At 47.0% G+C, this 17,433-nt stretch overlaps 1 protein-coding gene across 1 annotated transcript; it reads left to right on the top strand.

Moving 5' to 3' along the window:
- Positions 1 to 152: 152 nt before the first annotated feature.
- On the top strand, positions 153 to 14,224 carry LOC139407424 (dihydrolipoyllysine-residue succinyltransferase component of 2-oxoglutarate dehydrogenase complex, mitochondrial-like). The gene is made up of 19 exons (XM_071151192.1): positions 153 to 327; positions 3,448 to 3,481; positions 4,014 to 4,056; positions 4,248 to 4,315; positions 4,418 to 4,492; positions 4,603 to 4,658; positions 4,867 to 4,975; positions 5,099 to 5,227; positions 5,383 to 5,453; positions 5,630 to 5,727; positions 6,774 to 6,904; positions 7,771 to 7,844; positions 8,131 to 8,202; positions 8,301 to 8,312; positions 9,450 to 9,617; positions 10,020 to 11,212; positions 11,453 to 12,042; positions 12,083 to 12,326; positions 12,491 to 14,224. Exons 1-16 carry the CDS (start codon positions 265 to 267, stop codon positions 10,152 to 10,154), a joined length of 1,338 nt encoding a protein of 445 aa, XP_071007293.1. The 5' UTR covers positions 153 to 264; the 3' UTR covers positions 10,155 to 11,212; positions 11,453 to 12,042; positions 12,083 to 12,326; positions 12,491 to 14,224.
- The last annotated feature ends 3,209 nt before the right edge of the window (positions 14,225 to 17,433 follow it).

Below are 17,433 nucleotides of genomic sequence, written 5' to 3'. Positions count from 1 at the left end.
TTATTTCTATACATTGATCACAAAATACGATTTCTTCAATAATTTATAATATTTTATACAGCAAAACGCAGCCTGAAGTTCAGACTGTAAGGAGTGTATGTAGTCAGGCCTGGTAGGAATGAGCTACCTCCCCTATCATTAAAACGACATTAGTTTTGTCCCTCGTCGCTTTCCGTCGGCGCAGAGCCTTGACGACAGCTTCTACTGTCAGACCTTCGTTACCACTCTTCCCTTTTTGGTCGGTTTACCACCACGGTTGAAGCTATGTTATCGCATTCCCGATGTCTTTCCCGGACACTCGGGCGGTCTCTGTCTGCGTTAAGTCAGGTAGGAGAGAAATACTGATTACATTTCCCGTGTACCGTAACCTTTGGAGTTAGGCAAAAACTTTTTTTTTGAACGCCATAGCTTAGCAGGGAATAGGCCTCACCCTGAACCCAAGGACATAATGACACCCGTCCTACTAACTATGTCTAACTAAGGAAATGGCTTGTTTCCCCCCCTCTCTCAATTCATTATGAAATATAAATATGTTAGATATGCGTAATTAGTAGGAATATCACCAATAACAACTAACTTAGCTAGCTAAATTATTTAAAGACCAATCGGACTGTCACAGGTAGCTAAATCGGTTAAATTAACTTAGTTAGCTACCTGAGCTTATTAGCTAGCTACCATTATGCTATTCTTGTTTTTTTACTGGGATTTACTTGTTTGGCGGTACCTGAATAGCTAGCTAAGTAGCTTGCTATCGAACCTGCTAGCTAGCGAGGTATCTAGCCTAGCTACCATAAGATTACTAGCTAACTAGTTAGTTAATGTCCTCTACTGCTCTAAAAACCATGTTGGGTTCCACATTAATAACAGGCGAGAGCTGTCATGGATGCAACATTTAATACCGCAGATGACTCGGACAGTAAACTAGCTGTTTCACATTTAGGATTGTCAAGACACACTTGAGCCACACCTCTCATGCATATGCTGCAGTGTTATTCCCCAGCTATTAGTTTGTTTTTTTTGTGGTGTATTTTACAGCTGACCTCTGTTTGAAACTTGCGCCAGAAATAGCCTGTGTCATGTCAGGCATGAAGGTGTCGTGTGTGTTTAGCTCATCTGTTATTAGCTGAGGAACGCTAAGATCGGTTCTATTAAATCGAGGAAGACGTCGGTGGTTGTATTCGATAAAAGTTTATTACGTTTTCATTTTTGTTTTTATTAAGTATGAATTTCAGCACCCCGCGGAAGGGCAGCAGTTGTAAAGGACAAACATAGGTACTGGTAAACGTTTTCAGAATGTGATATTTGTACAAGTATCGACTGATGGTGTCGTCTCAATGTTGTAGCTAGCAAATCACACGATCAGTTATCAATACACAAGTCCGCCTCGACATAAGATAATGGAGTTGAGCTGTCTCTGCTGTGTCTGCATCCCCACTTTCACTACACTAAGATAATGGAGTTGAGCGGTCCTCTGCTGTGTCTGCATCCCCACTTTCACTACACCAAGATAATAAGATACATGGAGTTGAGCTGTCTCTGCTGTCTCTACATCCCCCTTTTCACTACACCAAGATAATAAGATAAATGGAGTTGAGCGGTCCTCTGCTGTCTCTGCATCCCCACTTTCACTACACCAAGATAATAAGACAAATGGAGTTGAGCGGTCCTCTGCTGTCTCTGCATCCCCACTTTCACTACACCAAGTTACACGACCAAGTCTGCTGTAGCAAAACGTCAGACTGTTACCATGGTTACGTCATGACATCGGTCTGAAAGAAGTCCCTGTAAATTTTTTAAAACAGCAATAAGACGCAATACATAGTCTCTATAAGGCTGAATGTTGAATAAAATGATATTTAGAATTACTTTACCGGTTGTACATGCTGGGGGGGGGGGGGGCTGAGTTTGGGGAACCCTGGTCTAGGTAGTGGGGTTTAACAGATGAAAACCATTGACTGAAAAATGGCATACAAAAATGGAGAAAGGGGCAAAACGTATCAAAGGGAAGGGGGGTAATGTGTGTCGGGGGGGGGGGTAATGTGTGTGTGTGGGGGGGGGGGGATGTGTGTCAAAGGTGATGGAAGGTGGGGTAACGTGTTTCAAAGAAGGAGTTCCCAAGTGGCTCAGCTCTCTAATTCACTCACTGCATCTCAGTGCTCGAGGCGTCACTACAGACCCTGGTTTAGTTTCCAGGCTGTATCACAACCAAATGTGATTGGGAGTCCCATAGGGGCGGTGCACAATTGTCCCAGCGTCGTTAGGCTTTGGCCTGTGGGGGGGTAGGCCGTCAAGGCGACTCATTCACTGTGTCAGTTCTGTGGCATTCAACTCCAGCTGTGCTGTTAGAACGTGTCTGGATTCAGGAACACGTCATGGACAGATGTTTTGTCTCGTTATGCTGAGATGCAGAGTGACCATGAAAGCAGGGGTGTTTTCAGTTACGACAGAACTGTGCGCACCGTTAATGTCAATGGAAACGGTACTGTACTGAACATTCTGTTGATAAAAAGCTGTGATTATGGTGCCCCAGAGGTCTATTGTGTAAGGTGTGCTGCATGAGTTATCTGATTTCAGTCACACCCATATAGATCAATCCACACCTCACCACACCCATATAGATCAGCCCACACCTCACCACACCCATATAGATCAGCCCACACCTCACCACACCCATATAGATCAGTCCACACCTCACCACACCCATATAGAGTAGTCCACACCTCACCACACCCATATAGATCAGTCCACACCTCACCACACCCATATAGATCAGCCCACACCTCACCACACCCATATAGATCAGTCCAGACCTCACCACACCCATATAGATCAGCCCACACCTCACCCACCAAATGGAAGCAAAATGTCCCTAAAAGACTGTTGGAAGAATGGTGTGCACCGTTTTGGGGGAAACATTTTATTTTGGGTACAAACCGTTAAGCAACGTAGCAAATGTAACAGTATAACTTAGACCGTCCCCTCGCCCATACTCGGGCGCGAACCAGGGACCCTCTGCACACATCAACAACAGTCACCCACGAAGCATCGTTACCCATCGCTTCACAAAAACCGCGGCCCTTGCAGAGCAAGGGGAACTACTACTTCAAGGTCTCAGAGCAAGTGACGTCACCGATTGAAACGCTATTTAGCGCGTACCACCGCTAACTAAGCTAGCCGTTTCACATCCGTTACACAAACACTGAACTGAACGCACCCCAGTTCTCTGTTTTTTCAACTTTGCCCCTTTGACTTCAAAGCTGTTTGTTTGAATCAGAGAGAGATTTAATCTAAGCACACCTTTGCCTCAACTGCTACATATTCAAAGCTCTCTTAATGCAAGCAAACATATTGAATGATGATGTAGGCCGAATTTTGATTCTGAAGCAGCCCGGCGAAGAATTCAATTGAAAGGATATTGATCTTCCTCCCGTTCCCATTTATTTTCAGGGGAATAATGTGCTGGCTGGAAGGACTGCTTCAGGTGAGTGGGCCTCTCTCTTTCTCCTCTGTCTGTAGGGTTGAGCAGTACAGGGTCCTGTTAATTAAGGCACATCGTAACAAAACGATTTGCAATGGAAAACAAACAAAAAACACGCTTTCCTCATTGGACAAATCCATGTAAGCCCTTTCCCCGTTTCAGTCTGTTTTGTTTCCGTTTTGTGCCTGATGAACACAGCCCACCCAGGACTAATGTAAGATCAGAGGCCTTTGTTCCTCGTAATAAATCTGAATAAACATGCCCTGTATGGATGGTGATTCATGGCTCAGAAGACTGTAATGCCCATGAAGTATCAAAGAGCACTGGAGGGTCTGTGAGTGGTTAAATATGCCCCATCATCAAGGAGCTGTTTATGTATTCGCACGGCCCAGGGTTCTCAAGAAGACTGACTCAACAGTGGCAGCCATGGTTATCACTGTTGATAATAATCATATCCCTTCCTCTTTCTCTCTCTCTCCCCCCTCTTTCTTCCCTTCTCTGTCTCTCGGTCTGTCTTCGTTTTATCTCCTTGAAGGCCTATCCGTTGGCAACAGGGTTGTCTACAGGAACAGTCAGTCGTAAGTGTCCACCGTCCTGGGTTTTTGTCCGTATGTTTTGCCTCAGGCTGAACAAACGAAAGTCTGAAGATGTCTGCTACAGAATACTGTTCAGTCATTTAGTGTGTGTTGCACTAGTTTTAAGCCACTTGATTTTACAACGGGCTACTTTAAAGCCTGCTACATAATGACATGTTTTCTTCTGTGTGTAGTAGATTTGAATCTCCATCATCAGTTGGTTTCTTCCACATCAGATACTTCAAGACGTCTGCAGCACACAGTACGTATTCAAACCACTGTCTCGTCTGTGTCCTGTGTATTTAAACAAGTCGTTGTATTAAATCAAATCTCTGACATCTTTGTTTTGTTTTTTTCCGATCAGGGGATGAAGTTGTCACCGTCAACACCCCTCCGTTCTCTGAGTCGATCACAGAAGGGGACGTCAGGTGGGAGAAAGGTCGGTGTCCTGGATAGTTTTTTTTTTTTGTGGAGCCGGCTTCCGTTTAGTATGTTGTTCCCAGGAAGGTTTTGTGCAGGACAGTAATACCTTCCTTTGGTCTTTTCCAGCTGTTGGAGATTCAGTGAAAGAGGATGAGGTGGTGTGTGAGATCGAGACTGACAAGGTACTGTAAAACACTAAGGAGTCACACACTGGAATGGAATACGAAAAAAAAAATATATATATATATAGCCTTGACCTTTATGCCAAACAAAACATTTTACGGAATAAAGAAATGGCTTTGATCGGATATTTAGAAAAGGCGAGCTGTCGAATGCTGAGTTTGTAATTTCAGTAACTGTTTTGATGTGAAGGCTACGTTTTTCTCTCAGACCTCGCTGCAGGTGCCGTCTCCGGCGGCCGGTGTGATCACCGAGCTGCTCGTGCCAGACGGAGGGAGAGTGGAGGCCGGGAATCCCCTCTTCAAACTCAAAAAAGGAGGTAACGCTCTTCCTCTTCTCTCTCTCGTCCAACTGATCCTTTCATCTTCATACACGTAGTACCGTTCCTATCAGGAGTTGATCTGAAAATCACAATGTCAATGTCTTCTTCTACTCTGGTCAGCTGCAGCAGCCGCTTCTGTCCCTGCAGCAGAGGCCCCTGCAGCAGCCGCTGCTCCAACCCCGGCTGCCATCCCTGTCGCCATGCCCGCGGTGCCTCCCGTGCCAACACAAGCAGCCCAAGCCAAACCTGGTACGTCAGCTGCTCAACTGTTATAAAAGTGCATTTAGATTCATGTTTAACTTCAGTGGAATTATATAAAATATATACATATATATTTAAGCGGGGTTCTCACCATTTTCTTTTATCATTATAAGCTTTTTTTTTCTGTCTTATGCTCTTTCTAGTTTCTGCAGTCAAGCCCAGCGCACCAGCACCAGCAGAACCAGCAGCCCATGGGGCCAGGACGGAGAGCAGGGTAAGGCCTCTCCACACCAGGCCAGCTTCAGGCCAACACTCCCATACTAACAGAACAAGATGAAATGACAGGGAAAAAGCCTTAGGCTAGTTTCAAACCAAGAGAAGTGGTCTTGCTGTGATTTTATTGAGATACCAGACAGATGCTCCCAACCAATTGTCTTATTATTCGTCCAGGTTAAGATGAATCGAATGAGGCTGAGGATCGCTCAGAGGCTAAAAGAGGCTCAGCAGACTTGTGCCATGCTCACCACCTTCAACGAGATAGACATGAGGTGACCAACTTTATTTGTCCTCTATGGTCAAGTGGCTCCAGTGCAACCGCAGGTGCAAACATGCACATATAGACACTTCATAAATGGCCTGTTGTTTACCCTTGGAAATGTTGTTGTCCACCAAAATGACCACCCAGTAGGAAGCTCCATGAAGATGTTTTCCTCAAGCGACACACACCCCCGGCTTTGAATGTTCTCTCACATCCTTCACCCCCTGCTTTGAATGTTCTCTCACATCCCTCACCCCCCTGCTTTACTGCTTGTTCTCTCCCATCCCTCACCCCCTGCTTTACAAATCAAATCAAATTTATTTATATAGCCCTTCGTACATCAGCTGATATCTCAAAGTGCTGTACAGAAACCCAGCCTAAAACCCCAAACAGCAAGCAATGCAGGTGTAGAAGCACGGTGGCTAGGAAAAACTCCCTAGAAAGGCCAAAGCCTGAAGAAACCTGAGAGGAACCAGGCTATGTGGGGTGGCCAGTCCTCTTCTGGCTGTGCCGGGTGGAGATTATAACAAAACATGGTCAAGATGTTCAAATGTTCATAAATGACCAGCATGGTCGAATAATAATAAGGCAGAATAGTTGAAACTGGAGCAGCAGCACAGTCAGGTGGACTGGGGACACTTGTTCTCTCCCATCCCTCACCCTGCTTGTTCTCTCCCATCCCTCACCCCCTGCTTTACTGCTTGTTCTCGCCTATCCCTCACCCCCTGCTTTAATGCTTGTTCTCTCCCATCCCTCACCCCTGCTTTACTGCTTGTTCTCGCAGTCTATCCCTCACCCCCTGCTTTACTGCTTGTTCCCGCAGACTATCCCTCACCCCCTGCTTTACTGCTTGTTCTCTCCCATCCCTCACCCCCTGCTTTACTGCTTGTACTCTCCCATCCCTCACCCCCTGCTTTACTGCTTGTTTTCTCCCATCCCTCACCCCCTGCTTTACTGCTTGTTCTCTCCCAGATCCCTCACCCCCTGCTTTACTGCTTGTTCTCTCCCATCCCTCACCCCCTGCTTTACTGCTTGTTCTCTCCCATCCCTCCTCAGCAACATCCAGGAGATGAGGAAGCTCCATAAAGATGCTTTCCTGAAACGACACAACATCAAGCTGGGTTTCATGTCGGCCTTCGTTAAGGCTTCAGCACACGCTCTCATGGACCAGCCTTCTGTCAATGGAGGTAAGACCCTCTACCCCCACAGACTACCCCTCTACCCCCGCAGTCTACCCCTCTACCCCCGCAGACTACCCCTCTACCCCCGCAGACTAACCCTCTACCCCCGCAGACTAACCCTCTACCCCCGCAGTCTACCCCTCTACCCCCGCAGACTACCCCTCTACCCCCACAGACTACCCCTCTACCCCCACAGACTAACCCTCTACCCCCACAGACTACCCCTCTACCCCCGCAGACTAACCCTATCTCTGTTTGTAGAGAGTCTTATCTCCAACGCCCACTTCTCTCTCTCTCTCTCAAATGCCATGAACTTTCCCCAAACTTCCTGGTTTTCCAGAAATCTCAGTTGGAAGATTCCTGGAATCAGGATCGAATAAGCAGGAAATCCAGGATTTCTTGAAAACCAGGGAGTTTTGAATGTTAGTTACCAGAACCCCACAGGGACATTATTTCCACAGTTACATGTTAAAGTCAACAGGTTTTTGATTAAGTTATATATGGTATTCTGTTGCCCACCAGCGACTCCTGTGGCGGGCCGGGCGCAGGAACGGTGTAGCCTCTGACACATTGGTGCGGCTGGCTTCCGGGTTGGATGCGCGCTGTGTAGAAGCAGTGCGGCTCAAACTGAACCTTCGTCTTTCGGGAGTTGTAGCGATGAGACAAGATAGTAGCTAACAACTACCAGAATGGATGAAAAAAAACAAGACAGGTTTTTGATTAAGTTATATATGGTACAGAAATGTCATAATTATTGAGTCTCAAACTGAATTTCTTTACCAGAACCTCCAGAATGGATGAAATTAAACAGAAATGTCATTGAAAAAAAAATGTGAGGATGATTTTAGTCTCTTCCTGTTTCCTGTCCCCAGTGATTGATGATACAACCAAAGAGATCGTGTACAGGGATTATGTTGACATCAGTGTGGCTGTGGCTACTCCCAAGGTAAGGCACCGAGGACATGTGACCTATACATTCTGTTCTCTTATTAACTGCCCCTTGTTGTCCTGAGCTGTTGGTGGGAGGTTGGACCAAATCTATATATTAAATAGTGGTCATTTTATTAGTGGATTGATCGGGGGCTAGAGATCCTTGTACAGTAGGATGTTGTGTTTGTGTTCTTTGCTGTGTGTCGGTGGTTTCTTCTGTGTGTTGGGTGAAAATTCTATAAAAATGTAACCAGAAAGGTATGGTGTGTTTGTGTGTGGTCTCATCTGCTGCTCTTCACCAGGGACTGGTTGTACCGGTTATTCGCAACGTAGAGACCATGAACTTTGCTGACATTGAGAAAACCATCAACGGTACTGAACAAGGCTTTGTTTGAGTGGGATGAATGTGTCACTGTCTGGGAGAGAAGGTACTGTACAAGGCTTTGTTTGAGTGGGATGAATGTGTCACTGTCTGGGAGAGAAGGTACTGTACAAGGCTTGTTCAGGGGCAGAACGACAGATATGTACCTTGTCAGCTCCGGGATTTGAACTTGCAACCTTCCGGTTACTAGTCCAACGCTCTAATCACTAGGCTACCCTGCCGCCCCTCCACTCTAACCACTAGGCTACCTTGCCGCCCCTCCACTCTAACCACTAGGCTACCCTGCCGCCCCTCCACTCTAACCACTAGGTTACCCTGCCCCCTCTCCACTCTAACCACTAGGCTACCCTGCCGCCCCTCCACTCTAACCACTAGGCTACCCTGCCGCCCCTACACTCTAACCACTAGGCTACCCTGCCGCCCCTCCACTCTAACCACTAGGCTACCCTGCCGCCCCTCCACTCTAACCACTAGGCTACCCTGCCGCCCCTCCACTCTAACCACTAGGCTACCCTGCCGCCCCTCCACTCTAACCACTAGGCTACCCTGCCGCCCCTCCACTCTAACCACTAGGCTACCCTGCCGCCCCTCCACTCTAACCACTAGGCTACCCTGCCGCCCCTCCACTCTAACCACTAGGCTACCCTGCCGCCCCTCCACTCTAACCACTAGGCTACCCTGCCGCCCCTCCACTCTAACCACTAGGCTACCCTGCCGCCCCTCCACTCTAACCACTAGGCTACCCTGCCGCCCCTCCACTCTAACCACTAGGCTACCCTGCCGCCCCTCCACTCTAACCACTAGGCTACCCTGCCGCCCCTCCACTCTAACCACTAGGCTACCCTGCCGCCCCTCCACTCTAACCACTAGGCTACCCTGCCGCCCCTCCACTCTAACCACTAGGCTACCCTGCCGCCCCTCCACTCTAACCACTAGGCTACCCTGCCGCCCCTCCACTCTAACCACTAGGCTACCCTGCCGCCTCTACACTCTAACCACTAGGCTACCCTGCCGCCTCTACACTCTAACCACTAGGCTACCCTGCCGCCTCTACACTCTAACCACTAGGCTACCCTGCCGCCTCTACACTCTAACCACTAGGCTACCCTGCCTTCCCACTAGGCTATGATGACGCCACCTTGTGATAAACGGCGCCAAGAAGCTCTTCAAACGGGAGATGAATGTAAAAAAAAAAATTGAATAACGACAGGACTGACTCCTGTGTGTGTTTTTGTCCAGGCTCGTAATAATTTGCTGGCTGTGGAGGACATGGACGGAGGAACCTTCACCATCAGTAACGGAGGAGTGTTTGGTTCCATGTTCGGCACGCCCATCATCAACCCGCCCCAGTCAGCCATCTTGGGCATGCACGGTATCTTCGACAGGCCTGTGGCCATCGGCGGCAAGGTGGGTGACACCCGCAGTACATTCGCTTCTGTATGCCAACGCATTAAATCGTATCTCCATCCAGAAGTTGAATTGGACATTATTTGACGCAAATGTATGAATGCGTGTTGTCATGTCAACAAAGTTATCTTTTCTAAAAAATCTAGCTGCTATAATGTAAGTTTCAACCTCAGTCAGTTATTTTATCACGATTTATTATGACTAAATGACTGCGGCGCGGTTGTTTCTATGGCGACTGCGGTGCGGTCGGTTCTATGGCGACTGCGGTGCGGTCGGTTCTAGGGCGACTGCGATGCGGTCGTTTCTATGGCGACTGCGATGCGGTCGTTTCCATGGCGACTGCGGCGCGGTCGGTTCCATAGTCTAGCTACTAGTTGTTCTCGTCTTGTTTCTCTCCATCAGGTGGAGATCCGGCCCATGATGTACGTGGCTCTGACCTACGACCATCGGCTGGTCGACGGCAGAGAGGCCGTCACCTTCCTGCGTAAGATCAAGTCAGTGGTTGAAGACCCCCGTGTTCTACTGCTCGACATGTGATCCCAACCTCCCATCACTACAGCAGGGCCACGTTCAGTACACTGTACTGTTGCCTGACATTATAGAGGGTTATGCTATAAACGCAGAATCAGAGTTAGCCAGCTAACTTTGATCAACAACCAGAAATAACTAGTTATTGATCTGGTTCATTAAGAAAGCTCAACTTAGATTTGCGTTTATTTTTTTGGTTGTTCGGTCAATTTTGACCATGCTCATTTCAAGGTTATCTCCCCCCCCCCCCCAAAAAAATGTAAAAAGTTATTTCTGAATATTTAGGTAAGTTAGCTGGCTCTCGTTGACCCTGCTTTGTAGTATAACCCTCAGATAGCAGTGTTGTGAATAGAGCAGACTTCTTATACCCTCGAGAGGGGTGTTGTTTCAACATAATGCTCCAAAACGTTGTGCCCTGCTGAACGCACCCCAAAGCTATTTAAACATCACTCTGCCTCTGTATAAACCCCCCCCCCCCCCCCCAAAAAAAAAAAAACCCACAAGCGACAGCCAAATCTTGTCATGTACTGCTTTTGGTTAAAGAGAGAGAACCTGAGTCCCTGATCTGGTTGTGGTGTTTTGTCAAGAAAGGACAAAACAGATATATGGGAATCACGCAAACAGAGAATTTAATGTTGAGATTATTCACTTTTATTATTGGGTGGTGTCATTCTGCAGCTTTGGTTCAGATTGATTCAACGGTTGGTCAACATCATACACTGTTACCACTGACTGACTGAACCTACCAGGTCTGATCTGTCTCAATGTTAGACTGACTGAACCTACCAGGTCTGATCTGTCTCAATGTTAGACTGACTGAACCTACCAGGTCTGATCTGTCTCAATGTTAGACTGACTGACTGAACCTACCAGGTCTGTTCTGTCTCAACGTTAGACTGACTGAACCTACCAGGTCTGTTCTGTCTCAATATTAGACTGACTGACTGAACCTACCAGGTCTGATCTGTCTCAATGTTAGACTGACTGACTGAACCTACCAGGTCTGATCTGTCTCAATGTTAGACTGACTAAATCTACCAGGTCTGATCTGTCTCAATGTTAGACTGGCTGAACCTACCAGGTCTGATCTGTCTCAATGTTAGACTTGCTGAACCGATCAGGTCTGATCTGTCTCAATGTTAGACTGGCTGAACCTACCAGGTCTGATCTGTCTCAACGTTAGACTGACTGAACCTACCAGGTCTGTTCTGTCTCAACGTTAGACTGACTGAACGTACCAGGTCTGATCCGTCTCAATGTTAGACTGACTGACTGAACCTACCAGGTCTGATCTGTCTCAACGTTAGACTGACTGAACCTACCAGGTCTGATCTGTCTCAATGTTAGACTGACTGAACCTACCAGGTCTGATCCGTCTCAATGTTAGACTGACTGAACCTACCAGGTATGATCTGTCTCAATTTTAGACTGACTGACTGAACCTACCAGGTCTGATCTGTCTCAACGTTAGACTGACTGAACCTACCAGGTCTGATCTGTCTCAATGTTAGACTGACTGAACCTATCAGGTCTGATCTGTCTCAATGTTAGACTGGCTGAACCTACCAGGTCTGATCTGTCTCAATGTTAGACTGACTGACTGAACCTACCAGGTCTGTTCTGTCTCAATATTAGACTGACTGAACCTACCAGGTCTGTTCTGTCTCAATATTAGACTGACTGAACCTACCAGGTCTGATCTGTCTCAACGTTAGACTGACTGAACCTACCAGGTCTGATCTGTCTCAACGTTAGACTGACTGAACCTACCAGGTCTGTTCTGTCTCAATGTTAGACTGACTGAACCTACCAGGTCTGATCTGTCTCAATATTAGACTGACTGAACCTACCAGGTCTGTTCTGTCTCAATGTTAGACTGACTGACTGAACCTACCAGGTCTGATCTGTCTCAACGTTAGACTGACTGAACCTACCAGGTCTGTTCTGTCTCAATGTTAGACTGACTGAACCTACCAGGTCTGATCTGTCTCAATGTTAGACTGACTGAACCTACCAGGTCTGATCTGTCTCAATGTTAGACTGACTGAACCTACCAGGTCTGTTCTGTCTCAATGTTAGACTGACTGAACCTACCAGGTCTGTTCTGTCTCAATGTTAAACTGACTGACTGAACCTACCAGGTCTGATCTGTCTCAATGTTAGACTGACTGAACCTACCAGGTCTGATCTGTCTCAATGTTAGACTGACTGAACCTACCAGGTCTGTTCTGTCTCAATGTTAGACTGACTGAACCTACCAGGTCTGTTCTGTCTCAATGTTAAACTGACTGACTGAACCTACCAGGTCTGATCTGTCTCAATGTTAGACTGACTGAACCTACCAGGTCTGATCTGTCTCAACGTTAGACCTGTACGTTCAAGGCACTTGCATTGCTGTCTAGAAGGAACGTGGACGTCAGCATCTCATTGGACAGTGTACTGTACCATGTGTATCCAGTATATACGACTATTAGAGGTGAACTTTGAAAAGAAATGGACACATTTTATTTTTCTTCAAAGCATCATGAATTTTGTGTACTTTTTTTCCCCCCAACACCGTGATTTTCATTGAGCTGTACATGTAATCTATCCGTGCTCGTGATTTAAAGCCAATACGTGTTTTTATAACGCTACCCTAAAGAAGTGCTCGGTCGGACAAGATGAAGTCCATTCTGAAGCTCCTGTGCTGTTTGACTATCCCGGTTCTGTGTTTTTGACAGAGCTTTTCACGGGGTTTTGCAGAAGCCTGTCTCCCCTGTACGTCTAGTCTCCTGGCTTCCTACTGTTGCAGTAACTTCTGCTTATTTTGGGGTGACTGTCCCACTGAGCAGCATTGGAAGTGATTGGAATCTCATGGAAACTACCACACGCATTGGAGTGTGTCCATAATGGCATCCTATTTCGTTTATATGGTGCACTACAAAAGTAGGGCACTATATACGGATTAGGGTGCCATTTCAGATACAGATATTGTCTTTGAGCTTTTGGTAGAGAAGGGAATAACCACTTTCCGTCGTGTCTCTCTAGATGGACTTCTGTCTGTCCGCGAGAAGGTACCTGTAGACCCGGACGCTAGTTTGGTTCAGGACTTACACAACACCGTTTTGGGAGTAGTTTTCAAAGGAGCACAATTTTAGCAGCATGCACAATGTATTTCTCATGATAACCTCTTCTTTGTGGAACCCACCCAGGTGAAGATTCTTTCTGTGCTGTATACAATGCTTTGTAAACTATTTAAAAACAACTGTTGTAGGTAGCAACGCGTAATAACGCCACGTAATATAGCATTTGTGATGGGTTTAGTAAATAGTTTATTTAATCATTACTCCATTCATAAGATGTTTTAATATAGGTCATTTATAAACCATTTAGTTAAGTCATTAGTTTAAATTATTTTTTTTGCTTGAACCTCATCTAAAGTGTGGGTTATTTATTAAAAAAAATCTAAATATGTATTATTTTGTGAGGGTTTAGACTTTACAAACCCGGAACTCCCAGAACTAAATCTACTGACAAGATGATGCAAGGTTTCACTTCCGGGTTAATTGAGATAAGACTGCTCTTAAGGCATGGCTGCAAACCACACTTTGCTTTTGGTAGAAAGGTCACTGCCAAGAGACGCTAATGTTCACATCATCCTCGGCGTTGTGGGCTTATTGTTTAACCGTTGATAAAGTTCGGGGGGACATTTAGAGACCTTTAGGGAGCATCAGATACTCCTGGAATGTCTACCAATGACCATGTCCATCTTTTGGTGAGGAAATTACACTGGTCACTCAAAACATTTATAACATTTATTATAAAGTATAAATAGACAACTTTTGATTAGGTCATGCAAAAAGACTTTACTAATGATTAGGAGATGGTTTAGAATGACGTATATTAAACATCTTAGGAAACGTTATGAAATGCTTTAGAAGTTGTTTTATAAAAGTGTGAATAACTAGGTTACTAACATTTTTTTTTTTTACAAATGTGAGTAATGATGAATAAATGATTTACTAATCCATTCTAAAATGCTTTTCTGTAAAGTTATTATAGAGTGCTACCCAACATTAAAACATCTTTGTTTAAATTGACATTGTCTTGTTTTTTTGTGTGTGTTTTTCTTCCCCTCTCTGAGCGTATCTGCTGACTGTTTACCATTTACATTAATTTATGATGCGTAGGGCTGGTACAATTATTGTATAAGTGTGTAACCGATAATTAGGAGCAATATCCAGGAACAAAATAATCATAATTGTCATTTTAGGTCGAAGGGAGATTCAAGTTCATATTGAAGTACACACGGAGTGTACAAAACATCAGGAACACCCTTCCTTTTGCGCTAAGAACAGCCTCAATTCGTCGGGCATGGACTGTGGAAAGCTTTCCGCAGGGATGCTGGCCTATGTTGACACCGATGCTTCCCACAGTCTTGCCCATTCACCCTCTGAATGGGACACACACAATCCATGGCTAATTTACTGTTATCATGTTGAAGAATAATCTGGCCTTAAGTGGCCATGTACTGTTATTTTTATTGTATTTATTAAGGATCCCCATTTTTAGTTCCTGCCAAAGCAGCAGCTACTCTTCCTGGGGTCTGGCAAAAATTAAGGCTGCTTATACAATTTTTAAAAACTTTTTACACAATACTTTGACAGATTTCACAACACACTGTGTGCCCTCAGGCCCCTACTCCACCACCACCACCACATATCTATCTAATCTCCACCCGGCACAGCCAGAAGAGGACTGGCCACCCCTCAGAGCCTGGTTCCTCTCTACCCGGCACAGCCAGAAGAGGACTGGCCACCCCTCAGAGCCTGGTTCCTCTCTACCCAGTACAGCCAGAAGAGGACTGGCCACCCCTCAGAGCCTGGTTCCTCTCTAGTTTATAATCTCCACCCGGCACAGCCAGAAGAGGACTGGCCCACCCTCAGAGCCTGGTTCCTCTACCCAGTACAGCCAGAAGAGGACTGGCCACCCCTCAGAGCCTGGTTCCTCTCTACCCAGTACAGCCAGAAGAGGACTGGCCACCCCTCAGAGCCTGGTTCCTCTCTACCCAGTACAGCCAGAAGAGGACTGGCCACCCCTCAGAGCCTGGTTCCTCTCTACCCAGTACAGCCAGAAGAGGACTGGCCACCCCTCAGTGCCTGGTTCCTCTCTCTACCCAGTACAGCCAGAAGAGGACTGGCCACCCCTCAGAGCCTGGTTCCTCTCTACCCGGCACAGCCAGAAGAGGACTGGCCACCCCTCAGAGCCTGGTTCCTCTCTACCCGGCACAGCCAGAAGAGGACTGGCCACCCCTCAGAGCCTGGCCTGGATCCTTTCTAGTTTATAATCTCCACCCGGCACAGCCAGAAGAGGACTGACCCACCCTCAGAGCCTGGTTCCTCTACCCAGTACAGCCAGAAGAGGACTGGCCACCCCTCAGAGCCTACCCTGTCACAGACAGAAGAGGACTGGCCACTCCTCAGAGCCTGGTTCCTCTCTAGTTTATAATCTCCACCCGGCACAGCCAGAAGAGGACTTGCCCACCCTCAGAGCCTGGTTCCTCTACCCAGTACAGCCAGAAGAAGACTGGTCACCCCTCAGAGCCTGGTTCCTCTCTACCCAGTACAGCCAGAAGAGGACTGGCCACCCCTCAGAGCCTGGTTCCTCTCTACCCAGTACAGCCAGAAGAGGACTGGCCACCCCTCAGAGCCTGGTTCCTCTCTACCCAGTACAGTCAGTAGAGGACTGGCCACCCCTAAGAGCCTGGTTCCTCTGGTCTACCCAGTACAGCCAGAAGAGGACTGGCCACCCCTCAGAGCCTGGTTCCTCTGGTCTACCCAGTACAGCCAGAAGAGGACTGGCCACCCCTCAGAGCCTGGTTCCTCTGGTCTACCCAGTACAGCCAGAAGAGGACTGGCCACCCCTCAGAGCCTGGTTCCTCTCTACCCGGCACAGCCAGAAGAGGACTGGTCATCCCTCAGAGCCTGGTTCCTCTCTACCCGGCACAGCCAGAAGAGGACTGGCCACCCCTCAGAGCCTCGTTCCTCTCTACCCGGTACAGCCAGAAGATGACTGGCCACCCCTCAGAGCCTGGTTCCTCTCTACCCAGTACAGCCAGAAGAGGACTGGCCACCCCTCAGAGCCTGGTTCCTCTCTACCCAGTACAGCCAGTAGAGGACTGGCCACCCCTCAGTGCCTGGTTCCTCTCTACTCAGTACAGCCAGAAGAGGACTGGCCACCCCTCAGAGCCTGGTTCCTCTCTACCCAGTATAGCCAGAAGAGGACTGGCCACCCCTCAGAGCCTGGTTCCTCTCTACCCAGTACAGTCAGTAGAGGACTGGCCACCCCTCAGAGCCTGGTTCCTCTGGTCTACCCAGTACAGCTAGAAGAGGACTGGCCACCCCTCAGAGCCTGGTTCCTCTGGTCTACCCAGTACAGCTAGAAGAGGACTGGCCACCCCTCAGAGCCTGGTTCCTCTCTACCCGGTATATAGCCCTTTCCTACAGCATCATGGATCTAATGTGTTTATATAGCCCTTTCCTACAGCATCATGGATCTAATGTGTTTATATAGTCCTTCCTACAGCAACATGGATCACCGTAGTGCAAGTAGAAGCACCGTGGTAAGGACTAGGAAGATTAGTTTTAAATTTAGCGTTCAGCACATCCAGTAACATGCAGGTGCTGTTTACACAAAACAACCATATGGAATTAAGGATACATGCATCATGGGAAATGTTACACAAAGCTGGGAACATTTATCAGTGTTCTGGTATCTATTCTTCATAGAAAAGGAACAATAACCAGCCAAGCAGACCGTGTGCCCCGTCCTACTCTTGATGTACTGGTAACCGGGTATAATTGAACAGACAATCTGCAGTTCAGACGATAACGAAGCAGTCACCCCGCCCCACGTTCAGTTAACAGCGGAGGGAATAACAAATCTCAAATTCATAGACAGAGCAATAGATGTATGGTGTGGCCGTCCATGATATCAACATGATAGTTTTAACCATGTATTTCAAGGCTATGCATTATTTGTTTACAATTGCGTTGTTTGTAATGGTGTAAAACATGCTTATATTTAACTAAAGCTCAATGAGGCATAAGTTATATTGTTACAGAATCCAAAAATTAAATGTCGCAATCGCAGATTGTCCCTTTGAATAAAGAGGAAGCGGGTCGAGAACGTTTTGTTCCTTAGCTGCTGTCTGTCATTACACTGCAGCACTGCACCCAGATGAGTCCTAACCCAGAGCTGGATCTGGGCCCTGTTCATTAAGGCACACTGTAGCAAAACCTGGTTCAAT

This window comes from Oncorhynchus clarkii, chromosome 4 (genome assembly GCF_045791955.1).
Source record: "Oncorhynchus clarkii lewisi isolate Uvic-CL-2024 chromosome 4, UVic_Ocla_1.0, whole genome shotgun sequence".
Taxonomy (NCBI): domain Eukaryota; kingdom Metazoa; phylum Chordata; class Actinopteri; order Salmoniformes; family Salmonidae; genus Oncorhynchus; species Oncorhynchus clarkii.
This window is presented reverse-complemented; position numbering and strand designations above follow the sequence as displayed.

Coding starts and splice junctions, on each gene's coding strand:
- LOC139407424 (XM_071151192.1), top strand. CDS start 265: ATGTTATCGCATTCCCGATGTCTTTCCCGGACACTCGGGCGGTCTCTG. Junction 4,976..5,098: donor CTTCAAACTCAAAAAAGGAG/GTAACGCTCTTC, acceptor TACTCTGGTCAG/CTGCAGCAGCCGCTTCTGTC. Junction 6,905..7,770: donor CCAGCCTTCTGTCAATGGAG/GTAAGACCCTCT, acceptor TCCTGTCCCCAG/TGATTGATGATACAACCAAA.